The sequence below is a fragment of the Candoia aspera genome, chromosome 2 (assembly GCF_035149785.1).
Source record: "Candoia aspera isolate rCanAsp1 chromosome 2, rCanAsp1.hap2, whole genome shotgun sequence".
Lineage (NCBI taxonomy): Eukaryota > Metazoa > Chordata > Lepidosauria > Squamata > Boidae > Candoia > Candoia aspera.
The window spans coordinates 244,429,101-244,446,354 of record NC_086154.1 but is presented as its reverse complement, the minus strand read 5'-3'; the positions used below and the strand labels follow the sequence as shown (position 1 = coordinate 244,446,354).

The window sequence follows — 17,254 nt, the reverse complement described above, 5'->3', positions numbered from 1 at the left end:
TTTCTAAAGTGCTGCTTTTTCCAGTTATAGTCTAGATTGCATCTAGTTGAGGGGTGCAAAATAAAAACTGACAAATGAACAGTTTAATTCAATGTGTTATTTATTCAGCTGTATTCTCAGATTAGTTTCAGGGGGATCTACTCCCATGTTAATATGGCGGAATAAAGTTATGTAAAAGGAATTGTATGATCTCATGAAATGGAGCAATGGGGTGGGATGGATGGACAATCACCATGCTGAAGAATGGAAGGAGAAACGACAGAAGAGGAAACATCTAAAACGTCTAATTGGCTAGACATGAGGCTGCTATTTTCCGCTAATATAATGTGCTTGCAAAGCAAACATAGTTGTTGAATGTATTCAGTCTTGGCCTGAATCCAAGGCTCTGAGGCACGTACATATTAGGCTTAGAGGTGTAAAGTTTCTGGAAATCTGCTGTGTATCGGGGTCAATTAAACACAACCTTTTTCCTCTGTTGGGAAGACCGCTGGAGAGTAAAATTCAAATGTTGTGGGAATCCACATTCTATGTGCAGTACATACATGCTTATCAAATTTATATTTCATTTATAAAACTAAGAATAAGTTCCTAATCCATTTAAAACAGAAGTGGGGGAGGCTTTTTATGTCTGGAGGTTGCATTCCCTTGAGGGTAATTGGCTGATAGTGAGAAGGACTGGAGACGGTGTAGTTCTTTTTTCTCTCTTCTTCTCTAACCTTTCTTTTTTTCTCTCTCTCTTCTTCTCTCATTCCTCTCTCTTTCCTGCATTGCCAGCTGGATCTGGGATGGGTGATGGTCGCAGCATTACTGAAGCACCAGCTCTTCCTACATACTGTTTACTTTGAAGCATGTACCAAAGGGGAGGGTCTTGAATCACAATGTGGCTGCTATCTTGCCTGTTTTGAACCTCTTGGGAAAGCTATTGGACAATGCTTTTGGACACTCCTCTTTGTTTGCTGGCTGGACAAATTGCTCTTGCTAAAAATCTGAACTGGAGCTGGATATGAACAAGATTTCAAAATTCTTCATTCCGGGCAGAGAAATTAGGTGGATGATTTCACTGAATTTCTCTAGAGAAAGGAGACCTTTTCACAGTTACTAAAGAGTAGGAATCCACCTTGGTGATGAGAATAGTATCACTACGAAAAAAACCCAGGAGAAGGTATTCCCTTGGGATTGAACAGAAGTGTGAGAAGTCAGGGAGGCTGCTAGAGAAATGATTGTATAATGGATGGCTGCTATAGACCACTCCTCCCACACTCCTCCCACACTTGGACTGTTTTAGATTCTTTTGCCACTTGGACTTTTTTATTTTTTGTTTTTTTACTCTTATTTATATTATTTATTACTGTAATTTTATATTGCATATTTTATTCACTGTATGATTGTTATTTGAATTGATTATTGTAAAGCACCCAGAGTCCCCCGATGGGAGGAGAGGGACAGGGACAAATTGGATAAATAAAATAATAAATAAATAAATAAATAATGAAAGAGTAGACATTCGCAACTGGAGATCCACACTCTAATGAGAGAAATGCAAGAACTCCATACTGTTAGAAGGTATCTAACATTCTCAACTCTTTTAAAAGGAAATTCTTTTTCATCAAATGAAATGAGAGCTTGTAGGGGAAAAAAATGCAAGTGCAGTCATCCACCAGGCACTCATCTGAAATGATTGCTTGTAAAGGGCTTTTGAAATTAAGATGAGGACCATTTGTTAATCACTTCACATCCCCAAGAAAACCTACATGTCTCCCATCCATGTATTACTTGCACTATATGCTAATATGAACAATGCCCATTTTGAAATGTATATCACAGTGTCATTTAAAGGGCTTTATTTTTCAGTGTTATAAGCATTTGAATACGTATTTACTCACATCTCCTTATACACATTCTGGAATAACTAGTCAGATATAGACATCCTTTTTAAGCTCAATAAATTAGATGAGGGTTTTCAAGAGGCTTTCTGCAGAACCTAGGGTTCCAGGAGAACTTGATGGGGTTACATGGGACACTAAGGGGGAGAAAAAAAAAGTCCATCCCAATGCAGCCAATTTTCTATCAGTAGAGCTTTGCCTCTTGATAGGGGTCCTAGGATTTTTTTTAAAAAACTACTGGGTTCTATGGCCTGAAAAAGTTTGAAAACCCCTGAAATAGAGCACCAATACAGTAATATTGTGACTAAAGCTAACTTCTGTAACTGCAAGGGAGGGAACTTTGATGGACATTTCTATAGCATTACATCAAAAAGTGCTGTTCATCTCATTTAGAAAGTAAGAAATGGTAACATTTTAGTTTGACCAAAAAGGATACACTCTAAGTAATCTAAGATGTTGGGTTCTAATGAACCTAAGTCCATCACTTTGGCATGTGTGAATAATAATAAATATAGAAAAGATTAACAATTCAGGAAAGTAAAACTAATGATAATTTTGTTACATTAAATGAGCTTTGAAAAAGCTAGAGAACAGACAAAATCCATAGGCTGGGTAAGCAAACCTTAAAAAAAAAAATCTTAATGTACAGTCAACTGAATGTTACATGTCTTTCTTTATATAGCCTTCTTCTCACCCCTCACCCCATCTTCTTCCACTCTGGACTCTGAAAAAAATAGAATCCTCCCCCTCTTTCCAAACTTGGAATGTTTCCAGACCTTCACTTCCCCAGCCAGACAAGGAGCAGAAACCTGTGGGTACAGGACACGGAAGGAGAAGATCAGAAAACAATGACATAAGGGGAATTCTTTGCATGTGTGTGTTGGTTGAATGGGTCATGACCTATGAGACCATTATTTGTGGCTGTTTTTCTCTTGCAGATAGGTTTTCTTTAAGTGCTACCTGAAAGTACAATACATCTTACTTCCCTTGTGAACCTAATTCAAGCAACTAGTGCATATAAAGCTGTTATTGCAGCAGATTCTTTACATTCAGCTATGCCTCAATTCATTTATTTTAAGATAGTGAATGAGGAAGATGACTTCTTTTAACTGAATAAAGAAAAGAAAAAGCAATACTTTCTTTCTGAAGCCATGTCTCTTAGCAGGCAATAACAGAATTCAGTGCACATGTCTGGAGCAGTAAAAGGCACTGTCCAGTTGTCCACCTTACAAGGGAAGCTCCTCTGAATCTTCAGTGATTTACAGCTCCAATTAGAACAGAGTGTTCAAAGGAAGAACACTAGTACCCAATTTAAAAGCAAAGAATGCCCGTAAAGCCATTCTTTAAATATGTGACACAAACCATACTATAAATGTTCCCACATCTCCTCAATCACATCTCAGTAAAAATCAGGACCACATGTAAATTAACCAAGCTATTCCACCATAGGAGAAGAAGCTGATTTATGAGAAATGGTTTATATTCTCCACCAAACTTTATTCTTCAAATGCCATGTAGCATCCTGAGTTCTTCAAAAAGACTTGGGGTAGACGTTAAGTAAAAGTGAAATGCACAAATAATTGCAAAACGACTACAAATGTACTTGCCCTAGTAAAAACCATCCTGACCTCATCAGATTAAAAACTGGGTCATCCAAGGTTAGCTGTAACTTCGAACAGAGGACAGAAAGGTGGACAATATTTTTGCCACTAAATAGGAAGCAAATTACTGAGAATTCAGACCTATATATCAAATGCTTGGGCAAGCAATACAGAACATGACCCTCTCTAGGCATGATGAAGTATGGAGGTTTATGCAAAATAATTATTCATGCAAATATTTTCCTTCAAAAAAAGGAGATGAGATTAATCATCTGCATGTATGTGCAGTGCCAGGTATGATACTATGCATAGACTGAGACTGCAGAATCATTTATGCTTCTCCCCATGTCTACAAAAGGAACTCTAGTTATTTTTGGGTAATATTTGTATGCTGCCTATCACATGAAACTGCAGCTTTCACATTGACACAAATGCTGTATCAATAAAGACAATGTAAAAACGCAGAAAAGGAGAACAGACAGGAGACAAACAGGAATATCAACAGGCCGTATCAAATGACACCTTTAACCAATGCAGTGTTGATTGAAGCGTGAAATCTAACCCAATGTTATTTCTCATATTTCTAGGTAGCAGCTAAGAGGGATTCATTAAATTGATTGGTACAAAGGTATTACAACTTATAGATAGTCCCCCAGCAAATAAATCCAGGAACACCCAAAGGCTGTTTTAAATTGTTGATATAAAATATGTATTCGTAAATTTAAAGAGCAATTTAGGGCTGGCTCATACTTGTATGGATGCTAGATTTCTCAATCATTGATATATACAGCTGAATAGGTGACTTAAAGCCAGAAATAAACTTCTGTATTTGAAGTTCAGTAAAAGGTATGGATGTTTTAACAGATAGTTGAACTGGTTGATGAACTATTGAGATATGCAGATCATTACTAGCTTTGAGTGATCAATATGCTTGAAATAGCCAGCCCTCTTGGGATAGCCAGATATAGTAGTCCTGGTCAAATTCATACTCTGCAAACCAGTCACAGAGTTGGAAGGAGACCAAGAGATTCCATCTTAAGTTAAACCCTGTATAGGGGCAACTTTCACAATAGCATCTCTACACTTGCTCAGCTTTTGTTTCCTCCAAATTTCCCTACTTCACACAAAAATAAGTATTCACTTATTTTTTTTTAAATGTGACACATTTAACAAAGTATTTGAAAAACATATGTAGTATCATCCAGATGCAACTGGCAATGTTAGAAACAATATGAAACATCCTTCAGGCCACTATAAGTTTGTTCCTTATGTTTGAGATACATTTAATTGTTTTAAAAGAATTATATTTGCTTCATGTCCATGCATGAACGTCACCCCTGAAGATGCCTTGGATCGAGTCAAATGGAGACAGATATGCCAACAAGCGGGCCCTGCCATAGTGTGGGAATAATGCTAGGACGAAGAAGAATATTTGCTTCATGTCCGTTCTTCAGGAAAAATGTTCCTCAGCTCCTTTCAGAGATCTTTAGAAATATTTGGCAAATGCTGGCATATTTTTCTTCCCCATATATATGCCGCTTGAATCTGTGCATCTTACCTCAAAAGAAAGTTCCACACCATGGAATAGGACTGACTTTCTAATAAGTGTATGAAGAACTGTTTTTCTCTAGGCCAAGCATATGTATAGGAATTCCTTAGTGGGGCCAAATTCCCATCAAAGATAAATTCTTACTGCAAGTAAGGGGCCATAAGATTAAATCTATTGAAATAGTGTGGGACATTTGAGCTTCTTTGGCTGTTGTGTCATCCTCTTAGGTTGTCAAGGTAATTTTTACCAAATGTTTTCATAGCCATCTATAACAGGTGGCTATAAATCAAATTTATGAAGACAAAGACTCCTTAGAATTGTATATTTTAATAGATTTATGATAACTCTAGTGATGTGTGTGGAGGATCTATCCTATGGGAATGCAGCAGAAAATAACAGGAGTGTCATGTAGATAGTATAGAGTACAATCCTTTCTGCATTCATAATTCCCAAATACCCACAGCTGAAAGTTGGTTATAAATCCAGGAACAACCCAGACTTAATGAGAAAGCATTTGGTTTAATGAAAAACTTATAGTTTCTGTACTGAGAAATCAATACCTATTAGAAGGTAACATATTTTTTTTTCCTGATGTCAGTTTTACCTGTAAATAATATGTACTAACTTTATTTAAGAAAATATGCACTGTTTCATTTATAACATCTGCCCAGCCCATTAAGAAAAATTAAGTCATCTTTAAGTCACATTTTCATTCATTAGAAAGCTGTAGGGCCATGTGGTATTTTGGAAATAATTTGTGGAGTGTGGGGGTACAAACATAGTGCCTGTTTGCAGCCCTTTAAAGCAGCAGCATCCTTCTGGAACAGTCACATGATACCAGGAAAAAAAAAGTGCTATTTTCATGCCCACACATGCTCCAAAGCACCTTTTTTTGAATCAAATACACTGAACTGTGACATTATCTGACACTTTAAAAAATTAGTGATTTTTTTTCCATTATTTTTGAGAACGATGAAGATCTGGCACAATAGATTATAAGTGAAAAAGATGATATACAAAGAATATCTATATTCACTGATTACATACAGTTGTAAAGAATCTGCTGAAAAATAAGCTGTTTAGTTTTATTACATGTGATTTATAGTCCAACATTCAACTATGGTTGGTAATCAGTGCTCCATATTGCAAAAAAATCAGAATTATTCTCAAAATGCACTTACACTAGTCATTCTGATGGTAGAAAAATAAATCTTATATCACAGTATTTGTGCGGGGGACCTATGAATAGTAACATATTCTTGCCTTTAAAAATAATTATTTTTTACATTTCCATTCAAGTCATTATCAAAGACCAAAGCCTCATTCATGGAAGGAATATTAATTCTAATGGGTAGTATCCAGATTTAGTTCTCAATAGACACTCATTGAAGCCAGTGAGTCTTTTGTCATCAGTAACCTGTTCCAATGATTTCAGTGGATGTTCTTTAAATAAGAATTAGCCTTCATCCAAGCCATTGGGTTGCCTCTAAATATGACTAAACATGACTGATTATAAATGATCTAATCTGAAGGAGTACTGTAATAATAAGATGCTGCTTGGAAGAGACATTGAGATAAACAGTGCTTTTGTTGCTCTTGGGTTACATTTAAATTTATCCCTTGGAGAGTGTTAACTTAGCCAACCCTAAGTGATATATTTCTGGGTCAATGAAGTGTATAATATTGGCAGCGAGCCCAAGAAATAGAACACAACTCTGGTATAGAAAACTCCATTGGGCTTCTTACACCAGTATTTTAGCAAGCAAATTAACAGGTCAATTTGTAATTCAGTTTTAAAAATCCCAAAAATCTAATCCAATAAAATCCAGCCTTGTTAATTAGAGTCCTCTTCAAAAGTTTCTTAAAGATAATACAATAAGGAAAGCAAAAAATCAAGATTTCATAACCAGATTCTATGATGCCACTAAACATTAAGCTTCAACAGACACATCTTGGCTATAGCATTATTTGATGGATTTCAACCAGAGACTCGAGATTCTATGAAATCTTATTTCTTTTATAGCAGTGGTTTCAACCCTGTCAAAAAAGCTATTAGGAATTTTCAGTGAGAATAGTATGGCACACAACTTCCTTGAAAGATACCTTTGCTATTACTGATTTTTCCTAAACTGTGCAGCAACAGGCAAGTATCAGTATGATCCCGGGAATTATCTGTTTGGGGCAATAAAATAAAGGCGGAATAGAGTGGGACTACTATAAAATAACATGCTAGCTTATGATTCTTTAAATTAATCAAATTGTCTGGGTTTGTATAATGCACTGAATCATCACTGAATAGGCTCGGTTCATCCTATGTGCTATGCTACAAACTAGCCAATTTCAGTCCAGTGTGTAATATCCAAATTCTCTGGAAATGCATATGCCATGGTAAATAGGAAGAGGCAGTTCAACAAAGAAGCCAAAGAAGAAAGAATGGTATTCTGGAAAAAAAAAATGAAAAAGCTCTAAACTATAACCACTATACCTCTGGCTAAGAAGTTGCTTTCAGGTGTCAAGAAATTAAACTCACAAATTTGAACTCAATTTAAAGCATGGCAGATTAAAATATAAATTAAATTTGACTAAATTAAATCTATCCCCATCTATCCATCCATCCATCCATCTATCCATCGTAATTCTGCTGATGCAGAGAAAATCAGGAAGCAATGATTTGAATCACTCAAGTACCAAGCAAAAGTTTGACTTAGAGGGGGATAATATACAATATATGTCATAGAAAAATAGATGGGAAGAAAAAGGTTAGGAACTCCACTCCTTGGGCTTCTCTGTTCCAAATTGTCCCCTCCCAATATGGTAGCTGTTAAGACTTTTCACTTACGTACAACCCATATTTAGGGACTTATAAGCTCTTTTCTTGGGCACATTTTGTAAACCAAAGATTGCAGTCCTTAATAATCCTGTTGGGACTATGTCGGTAATTAACTTACAGTGGCAGACAGAGGGGGCTACAGGGACAGAGGATGTTGCAAAGAGCGGGCTACAGAGCCCCTTGCAGCCCACAGGTAGCTCTCACCTGAAATACCAGGATATAGTCCTAATGAGTATCCAAGGTTTCAACATTCTCCTTTTGTAGATCCATACAAGGAGGTCAGCTGGCAATTCTCTATAAACTGATTTGAAAGTAAACCCAGTAAGCTTACTTCAGAATAAACGTGACTAGGAACATAACTGCAAACATCTCAGAATCTGTATATCTACATTTCTTCTTCTCCTCCTTCTCCTTCTCCTTCTTCTTCTTCTTCTTCCTCTTCTCCTTCAAGCCAGTCCTCAGATATTTATTGAACAGTCCCCTAGGGTGAAGCTGTAGCACTTACTCTTTACTATTTGCTTTGCACATGTTAGCAGTCTTCAAGAGAGAGCCTTACAGCTGCTTTATTCCCTAGAAATCCATTTCTCAAGAGCAGTTTCCCAGGAAGACTTTTGCAGCTGCACCACTGAGGTAAGAAGGAGAGCCAAGTGGTCAAGTTTCAGGGTAAAGCTTTAACAGTAAAGAAAATAAAACAAAACTCAAACCATCCTACACATTTCAAGTGACAGATATACTCCAGCAATGCTAAATTATGCAAGCCATCCCAGACTTTTGACAGAACCACCATAATTCACCCCACTTTCCCATTAACCTGAAGGTAGAGAAAAGGCTGAGGTAATAGCTCTGTATAATCAACTTGGAAAACATCTGCCAAAGTAAACCTTTATTCAGGGCTTCATATAAAGTATTTATACATTAAACCTGTTCTGAAAATGAATCTTGTTGAAGCTACTTTAATCAGTGGGATCTGGGTTATATTTCCTATGCATCCTACAGTTTTTTCTCTTTCTCTGTAAACTTAAACTAGCTTTTCTCACTCTTGTGCCATGCTGGCTGAAAGTAATGAGAGCTGTAAACCAACATATCTAGAAGGTACCAGGTTGGAGAAGGTTGTCATAAGCCTGCATGAGAAGTCACAGCCCAATGGAACTAGGCCCAATTTTTCTGAGACACTAAATAGAAATGTAGGTATGTATGTATGTATGTCTACTAATATTGCATTAAATATCCCTCCCACCTTTTAATTTGTTATTATTTATTTATTCATTGCCTTTAAAGCCAACGATTTCTTAGCTTACATTGGTTACAACCCAATGAGGTGGCCTGGACTGATACAATTACTGAAGCAAAGTCACCCAGTGAGTTCAGTAGCTAAACATCTTAACCACCACACTACACCTTTTACAACCTGTTTCTCAGCTATTATGCCTGTTGTACTTGAGACTGATGTATCAACAGGAGAACACAATTTACACAGACACTAGGCAATATGGTTCCTTGGCATCAAAATTAACTTTCTTCCAGGTAAATACGCCTGACTACATAGATACTTAGCTGCCTAGAGCAAAACTGCAGAAGTAACATCTTAATTCAAAAAGCCTCAAGCAACTGAAAAAATGGCTTTTCTATAACAATATTCAGTATGTGCCTACAGGTAGTCCTCGATCTATGACCATTCATTCAGCAACCATTTGAATTTATGACAGCGCTGAACAAATAGTAGTTACGGCTGGTCCTCAAAGTTCTGGCTATCCCAGCACCCCCATGGTCATGTGATTGTGATCTGGATACTTGGCATCCGATTTGCCCTTACGACCAGTTGCAGCACCCTGCAATCACGTGATTGCCATTTGCAACCTTCCCTGCCAGCTTCCCCAGAAAGTCAGTGGGAAAGCCAAGAGGGAAGGTTGCAAGTCACTGGGATAAGTCTCCCCCACCCGTGCACCCTCCCCCAGCCCTCTGCACCCTCCCCCAGCCCTCTGTACTCACACTGTACCTGCCACTTGCACACTGCTGAGCATTCTGTCTGACCCTCACTGCGCCTCCCTTGCACCCTTGCACACCCACCCTGACCTGCACCGTACCTCTTGAGCATCCCCTTGCACCCTCGTGCACCCTTTCCAACCCATGCCACACCTCCCGTGCACCCCCTCACCCCCTCCCCACCCAGCAGCATCCACTTACCCGCCTGCCAGCCTGGGACTTGAACTTCCTGCCAGCTTCCCCACTGACTTTGGTTGTGGAAAGCCGGCAGAAAGTTGCCTCTCCTAATAACCATGGGATTCAGTTAACGATGGCAACTGGGACTCCAGAGATTGCCATTGCTAAGCGATGCAGTCATCGCATTTACAACTGCATCACTTAGCGATGGAAATTCCAGTCCCCATTGCCGTCATAAGTCAAAGACTACCTGTACTAAGGCACTTCACCTGATGACAGGGATATTTATTTATTAAAATATTCATTTCTATCTACTGATAGACGGCTGCCTTGGGAAACCATCTACAATAGGTTCTACATGGAGTGTAGATTAGTTCAACAATAAAATTGTCACTCCAGTCCACTTCCATCCTCTTTAATGCATGACTCTTCTGATTGTGACCTGCAGTAGGAGCACTGCTATTGTACTTCTCAAACATGGCTAAGCTCTGAACTCTTGCGAGTAGAGCATCAAAGAAGTGTTAGTTAGTAAGTGTTAGTCGCAAAAAAGGTCATAAAATTGGGTCAGATTTGCTTAATGACCACTTTGCTTAGCAACTGAAATTCCAGTCCCAATTGTGGTCATTAAGCAAGGACTACCTGTACTATGTGCACAGAAAGGGAAACAGAAATGGGTAAGCAGAACTGCCTACTGAGGTCCAGTGCCTCAACCTTACTGTATTCTCACTTGCTGTCTAGTGGTGCTATTTACAAATGCTCTAAAGTATTCTGCTGCCTGAGGCAGATTTCTCATTTGCCTACTTAGGATCAGGGTTTCAGATTTCATGTTCAGACATTCAATGAACATCTGACAGAAACTGTGTGCTAGTCAACCCCACCCCGCAGCAGCACTAATTTTTGGAATTAGTGTGGAAAAGGTCATAGGAGGCTTTGTACCAGCCACATCCCTAGCTAATCTTGTTCTGCCCATCACATATTCACACAGCTCTGGTCAGAGAAAATGTAAGAAACCTCATATGTCATACCTTTGTCACAAGGAAAATCTCTTACAATGACAGTCCTGAGATTTCTGGCACCAATATTATTCTGTTTTTAATTGTCTATATGTTGTATGCTGCCCAGAGTTGGGCAGCCTATAAATTTAATAAAAAATAAATAATTTGACTAGATCTGGCTGCCTCCTGTTTGGAAGGGTTGGAAGTGGGAATATTATTGTATTTATTTTATAGACTTATATGGCAGCGGATTTTATGTGCCATAACCCTAAGCTGCTTACACCAACAATGATAAGAATATAAAAGAAACAATAAAACCAACCTCAAAAAAAAACAATTCTTGGTGCCCTAAAACAACACTCCCCAATACATAAAAAGCCACAGTCATTGAGCTTGATCCTCCCCCTATCCCAACACCTGAGGACAAGACAGCTTTTTAAGGCCTTCTGGAAGCCTTGAAAGGTGGGGGCCTCCTACTGAGGGGAAGGATGTTCCACAGGTAGGGCCCACTACTGAGAAGGTGTGTTTCCAAGGTCCTGCTGGATGACAACATTTGAGAGGAGGCACCTACCCTACCAATCCTGGTGAAGTGGACAGATATCCTCAGGGACAGGCAGCCCCACAGATAACCCAGCCTAGTGCCATGCAGGTCTTTAAAAGTGATAAATTGCACCTGGAAGGAAATGGGAAGCCAGTGCAGTTTGAATGGCATTGGTTTAACACAGGCACTGCTGCATTGCAGACCAATTTCTGGATGGTCTCCAAGGACAGCCCCATGTAGAGCTCATTGCAGTAATCCAACTGGAAAGTGGCTGGTATTAATTAAAAGAACCACCCCCAAATTAAAGTTACGTGGAACAAGGGAAGGTGCCAGGAGAAATATCTATCAGCATATTGGTTCCTGTGGTGCATCACATTGTCCTGTGGTGCATCAAAAGTTTGACTCCATGTAAATTCAATAATAGGGCTGTGCAGTGCTTTAGATTTGAAGGGAAAAGGATATTCTGGAGTATGTGTGGGTGGATACATAGCACCTGTCATCAATTCCTTAAGCCAGAGGATCTTTTTCTCGGATCATGCTGCAACTGAATAATCTTGAGAAAACATACAACTATTTAAGAGGCTGCCAACAGGTGCTATGTGAGCACTCCCATGTGCTTTGAAGCACCTTCTTCCTTTCAAATCCAAAGCACTGCACAGTCCTAAGAAGCAATCCCTTTTTTTTTTTGGTGGGGGCCATATGATTGCTTCCTAGTACAGTCTTAGGAAAAGTGTGAACTAATGTCTTTGGCACAGACCAACTCTCCAGGAGATGAGCATTCCCTCATGCTCATGATAAATGACTGAAGCCAATGGTAGATGGCACAGAATGCCCAGTGTCACATGCTGTACAAGCAGGAGCATAAAGAAATTAAAAACTACATTCTTTTAAGCAAGTCAGCACAAATAAATGGGTGTTCAGTGATCAATATCATTCAAATTTGCACCACGCCTGCTGTTCCAAATTTGTATGGAGTGGGATTGAAGGAGCTGGATATGTTTAGCTTTGAATGGAAAAGACTGAGGTGGGGATATGATAACATTCTTCAAATGCCTGAGAGAAGGCCACATGAAAGAACATCAAGACCTGCTCTTGAATCCAGGACCCAGAACAATGGATCTAAGTTACCAGAATGGCAATTCTAATTGAATGAAAACCTCCTAATAGTAAGAGTAGGTTGAACCAGTTTCCCAGAGAAGTGGTTAAGGTCCCCTTCACTGGATATGTTCAAGCAGATGTCCGACAGCCACCTGCTGGGGATGTTTTAATTTGGTTCCTTCAACTGAGCAGGTGGTTGGGCCTGAATGACCCTTTCCAAATTTGTGTTTTGAGGATTCTGCTTTTATCTTGGAGAAAGTCTGTCTATGTGGTCATTAAGAGTTGACATCAATTTGATAGTACATCAATCAATCAATCAATCAAAATGATTCTATCTCCACTTTACTGCACCTCGTTTGGATTACAGTGCAGTGCTCTGTCCAGCTCTGTCCACATAGTGTAATAGTTTAATCATGATACTTTCTTCAGGGGGTTCTATTTATGAATCAGGAAGGGGTCTATCCTTTAAAAACAAACCCACCCAATGTAGGGCTTTGGAATGTGGCTTGGGTGAGAAAACACAGCATTCATATCCTAGGGTCCTTCCCCACAGATGAGTTGAAGTTCTATCTACTAATTGTAGCATGAAATGTGCTGTTCCATTGCTGTTCCTTATCTTGACTTTACTCCTCTGTTCCCAATCACCGCCAGTCCTCTGATTCCCTTCCAAGGTAAGGGGTAACAATGTCTATGAGATTTTATACCCCTGGATGCTGCCTTTGGACAGTGTCATAATAAGAGTGGAAAATGTAATTTTAATAGAGGTTAAAGCTAACAGCGATAGAAGCTTGTGCCACTCACAGGCTGGGGAAGAGATGGAGATAGCAGAAGAAAATGTTGCCAGGACATGTTTGTGCCAAGGTTACAGGCAAGTGGGGAAAGGTCCTCAGTCCTGAAATAGACAGGATGCCAGGGCCGGCCCAAGGCATCTGTCAGCCTAAGGAAATGGGTGAAATGGCATTCCCTTCCCATTCTGTGTACAGAAGACTGACTCATATTTTAACACTGTAGGAGCACAGCTGAGTTAGTCAATGGCCAATGGCAAAAAATCAGGAGGAGTTTGGTAGCACTTTCTCCAAGTAACAACTTTTATGAAAAGGCATAAGCTTTTATCAGCTGCAGCGCACTTCATCCTAGATGGATGTAGGATTTCAATTGGGGTGAGGAGTGGAGGGGGAAGTAGGAGAAGACAGGTTGGTGATGCAAATGCAGGTGGCATGTGAGACAGATTACAAGTACCTTATCAATTAACAGTTGCAATGTGTTAATCATCCTTTGCATATGCTTGTCATAAAATCTGTTCCTCAGAAAAGGTGCTACCAGGCTCCTAACACTGGTGACTGAATAGTGGCATCTGAAACACCTGAGCCAGCAAGCTGCTTTTGCAGCCCACACGGTTTTGTCCTCTGATAAAGGTGACTTCCCAACAGGGACAATTGCAGGGCAATGGTGCCACCTCTCTCAGACTGGCTGCCTAAGATAGTTGTCTGAGGCTGTCAACACGAAAGCCAGCCCTGCCACATGCTGATGTCCCCAGTTTACCTAACAGTTACTGGAAGGATAGAAGAGGAAAACCCCAAGAATGTCAACTGGAAATGCTTGAGAAAAAGGCAGGACTTGGCTAAGAATAAGCAGGAATCCAAGGCAGAAAAGGGAAGCACCAGCTACTCTTCCCAACATCTAGATGCCATCCTGTAAAGCAGCTTATTCAAATATTTGTCCAACAGAGGCTACATTTCCCAGCACGCTATTTATTTATTTATTTTCAGCAGCAAGGAGTCACTTAACATTATCATGAAACGGGCTGTGATTTACAACAGTTGCTTCTGCTGAGATTGTACAGGCAAGTGGAGGGACCAGAAGGCTACATTTTTCCAGGGCCAAGAAAGACGGTTCTCCTTGTCCTTAGCTCTGAATTGATAGGAATACATAAGAGGAGGTGCGTGTGAGGTCCGTAGGACTCGTTACAGCAACCGCTGTTTACAAGGCTCTCTCGGGGTTGCAACATGAGGCCCTTAAACAGGGACGAGGGGCAGTGAAGGAAACCTGACAGAATGCACAAAGCTACATGTCAAATGCCTCCAAGCCACACACACAATGTCCCGCTCAACCCGAGCAAAAATGGACGTCAAATGCCTCCAAGCCAAATCGCTCCCAAGCCTACCCTGTAAAGAGGCGCGGTCTCCAAACTACTGAATTACAAGGGAAAGGACCATTTAGGCCAAGAAGGGCTCCCCACTTCCCTCAAAAAATGACGCCCGAGGACAACGACCTTCCCTTCTTCTTCAAGAGGTTATCCTAAATTTGAAACTGGCCACCTAAGTCTCCAAAAAGACTCGGTCCTCGAAGAGCAGCGCCACGCTCCCCAACCGTCAGATTTTGCACATTTGATCTGCCGAATCTCCGCTTCCTGATTTCTCGAAGGAAAGACGGTCAACTTTTCACACGAAGCGGGCATTCCTCAGCCTCGACGTCCCTTCTCGCCCGTCCAGAGGCTCGAGGAAGCCACTAAGCAGGAGCGCACGCGATGGGCAGGTATCAGAGGGGGGAGCGAGGCGGAGAACCTCGAAAAAGGGTCCCTCCCCCATGTCCAACACTCCCCACCCCAGGGTCCCGCTAAGCTGGGAGAAACAGAGCGATGCTGATGGTGATGATGGTGATGACGACGACCTGATGATCTCCAAGTTATTAAAACCTGGCGCCCTCCAGGTCATGTGGTAGGTTGTGCATCCCAGCATCCCCAGCTAGCAACAAGGCGAGTAAAAGTGCCCAGGAGGGGAGACGGCGGCAAACTCCAAAGGGAGGGAGGCTGGTAAACTGGCAGGCAGACACGAGCCGGGTACGTCAAGTTTGGCCAAATTTAACCTAGGATACAGTCCGCCGGCTCCCATCCGTTCAACAACCGAATTTACCTCTCCTAATATCAGGTTCCTGTTGAATCCACGGGGAAAATCGAGATGTCGACCGGAAAGTATTGAGGAAAAGTTAAGGTTTGGGAAAGAATAAGCAAGGAGCGGGGGAAGGGGAGGGGGGGAAATCCAGCACCCCTACCCTTTATTTGGACCAATTGAAACGCGCCAGCTTTCAACTTCTCCAGAATCAACCAGATGAAACATTAAGGAATAAAACCGGAGGAAGAGGCGCAGGGGCTAGAGCTTCTGAGCACGTGCAAAGGGCCTTCTCCCCGCCTCCAGGGAAGGAGCCCAAGGCAAGCAGCATCTTCGGGGTCGCGCCACCCTCGAGACGCAGAGCTGCCCCACCGACCGGGGAGGAAGCTCCGGGACCCTCGGACTGGGCTTCGGGGCAGAAGTCCGCTCCCCTCCTCCCCCGAATGACCCGAAGAGGCCCTCACTTCCAGCCGAAGGTAACTAAAACCGAGGAGTGGGGAGGGGTGCCTAAGACCTAGAGGAAAAGCAGAGAAGCCCTGCACTTACTGTAGGGGCAGTTGTCCTTCTTGGTGCCGCTCACGTTCCCGTTCTTCTCGATCCGGAGGAAGAACTTGTTGTAGCAATAGAGTTTCCTCCAGCGCACGTCTCCTCGGAGGTGGTCGTAGCTCCGCACGCGTCTCCCCGCACTGGCGGCAGAGGAGGAGGAGGAGGACGAGGCAGGTGAGGAAGAAGAAGAAGTCGACGAGGCGTTGGTGGCCTTGAGAAGCGGCATGTCGCGGCGGTGCTCATGGCAGGAGGCGGTCAGCGAAGACATCAGGAAGAGCAGCAGCAAGAAGCCGCAGCCGCGGCGGCTGGCGGAGGAAGAGGAGGCGGAGGAAGAGGAGGAAGGCAGGTGGGCAGAGGCGGAGGCACCCTGTATCAGTCTCCATCTGCACATCGTACTGAAGCTCTGGGCGCTGGGAGAGGCCTCACGGAAAGAAGCATGCTGGAAGGGTGAGCCCCCGGGCGCGGCGAGCGGACAGCTGATGGGGAGCCCTCTCTCTCAGAGCCGCCGGCGCGCTGATCTGGCCTGAAGGGAGGGCGCCGACATCCATGCCTCAGGGGGCGAGCTCTCCGAAAAACGGCGGCGTTCCCCCTCCCCTTTGCCTCGGGGGCGCCTGGCGTCTACCCTTCGGAGACTCGGCCCTTCTTCGCTTCGGGCGGGCGCGGGCGGCGAATCGGTTAAGCCGCCGAACGGCGACCCTGCTTCTGGTTGCGAAAGGAAGGCGACTCGGTGCCCGGCGGACCTCTTGGCGAAGCGGAGCGGAGACAACCGTTTGGATAGCAAGTTCGCGGGGCGGGGGGGGGGAGGCGGGAGTCAAACCAAAGCACGCGCGCGCGAGAGACGGGGGCCACGATCCGGACGCCGACCCACGCGCCGTGGCCGCTGCGCGCCGCCGGGCTAACGCGGCTCGGTCCTCGGCGGTTTCTGCACCATCTTCCAGAGGAGGAAGGCGAAGCTCTGGAAAAGAGAGAGGTGACAGGCGAGTCAGCAACGAGGGAGAGAGGCAAAGAACCGCTTAAAAATCCGAATGAAACTGGGAGCAAATCGGGGGAGGGCGCCCAGGGCCCCTCCCGCCCCTGTGTACCTTCTGCACCCGAGAAGAAGTCTTCGCTCAAATGCAGGTCTTCTTAGTGAAAACCCAGCAGGATAGGAGTCGTCCTTGCAG

General features: G+C 42.5%; 1 protein-coding gene across 1 annotated transcript in view; it reads right to left on the bottom strand.

Annotated features, from left to right (window-relative positions):
- The window catches only part of FGF10 (fibroblast growth factor 10), a 96,483-nt gene extending 79,639 nt beyond the window's left edge, over positions 1 to 16,844 (bottom strand). The window contains exon 1 of the mRNA XM_063295687.1: positions 16,092 to 16,844. Within this exon, the coding sequence (XP_063151757.1) occupies positions 16,092 to 16,482 (391 nt within the window). The 5' untranslated portion in view covers positions 16,483 to 16,844. The remainder of the gene's footprint in view (positions 1 to 16,091) is intronic.
- Between the last annotated feature and the right edge of the window lie 410 nt (positions 16,845 to 17,254).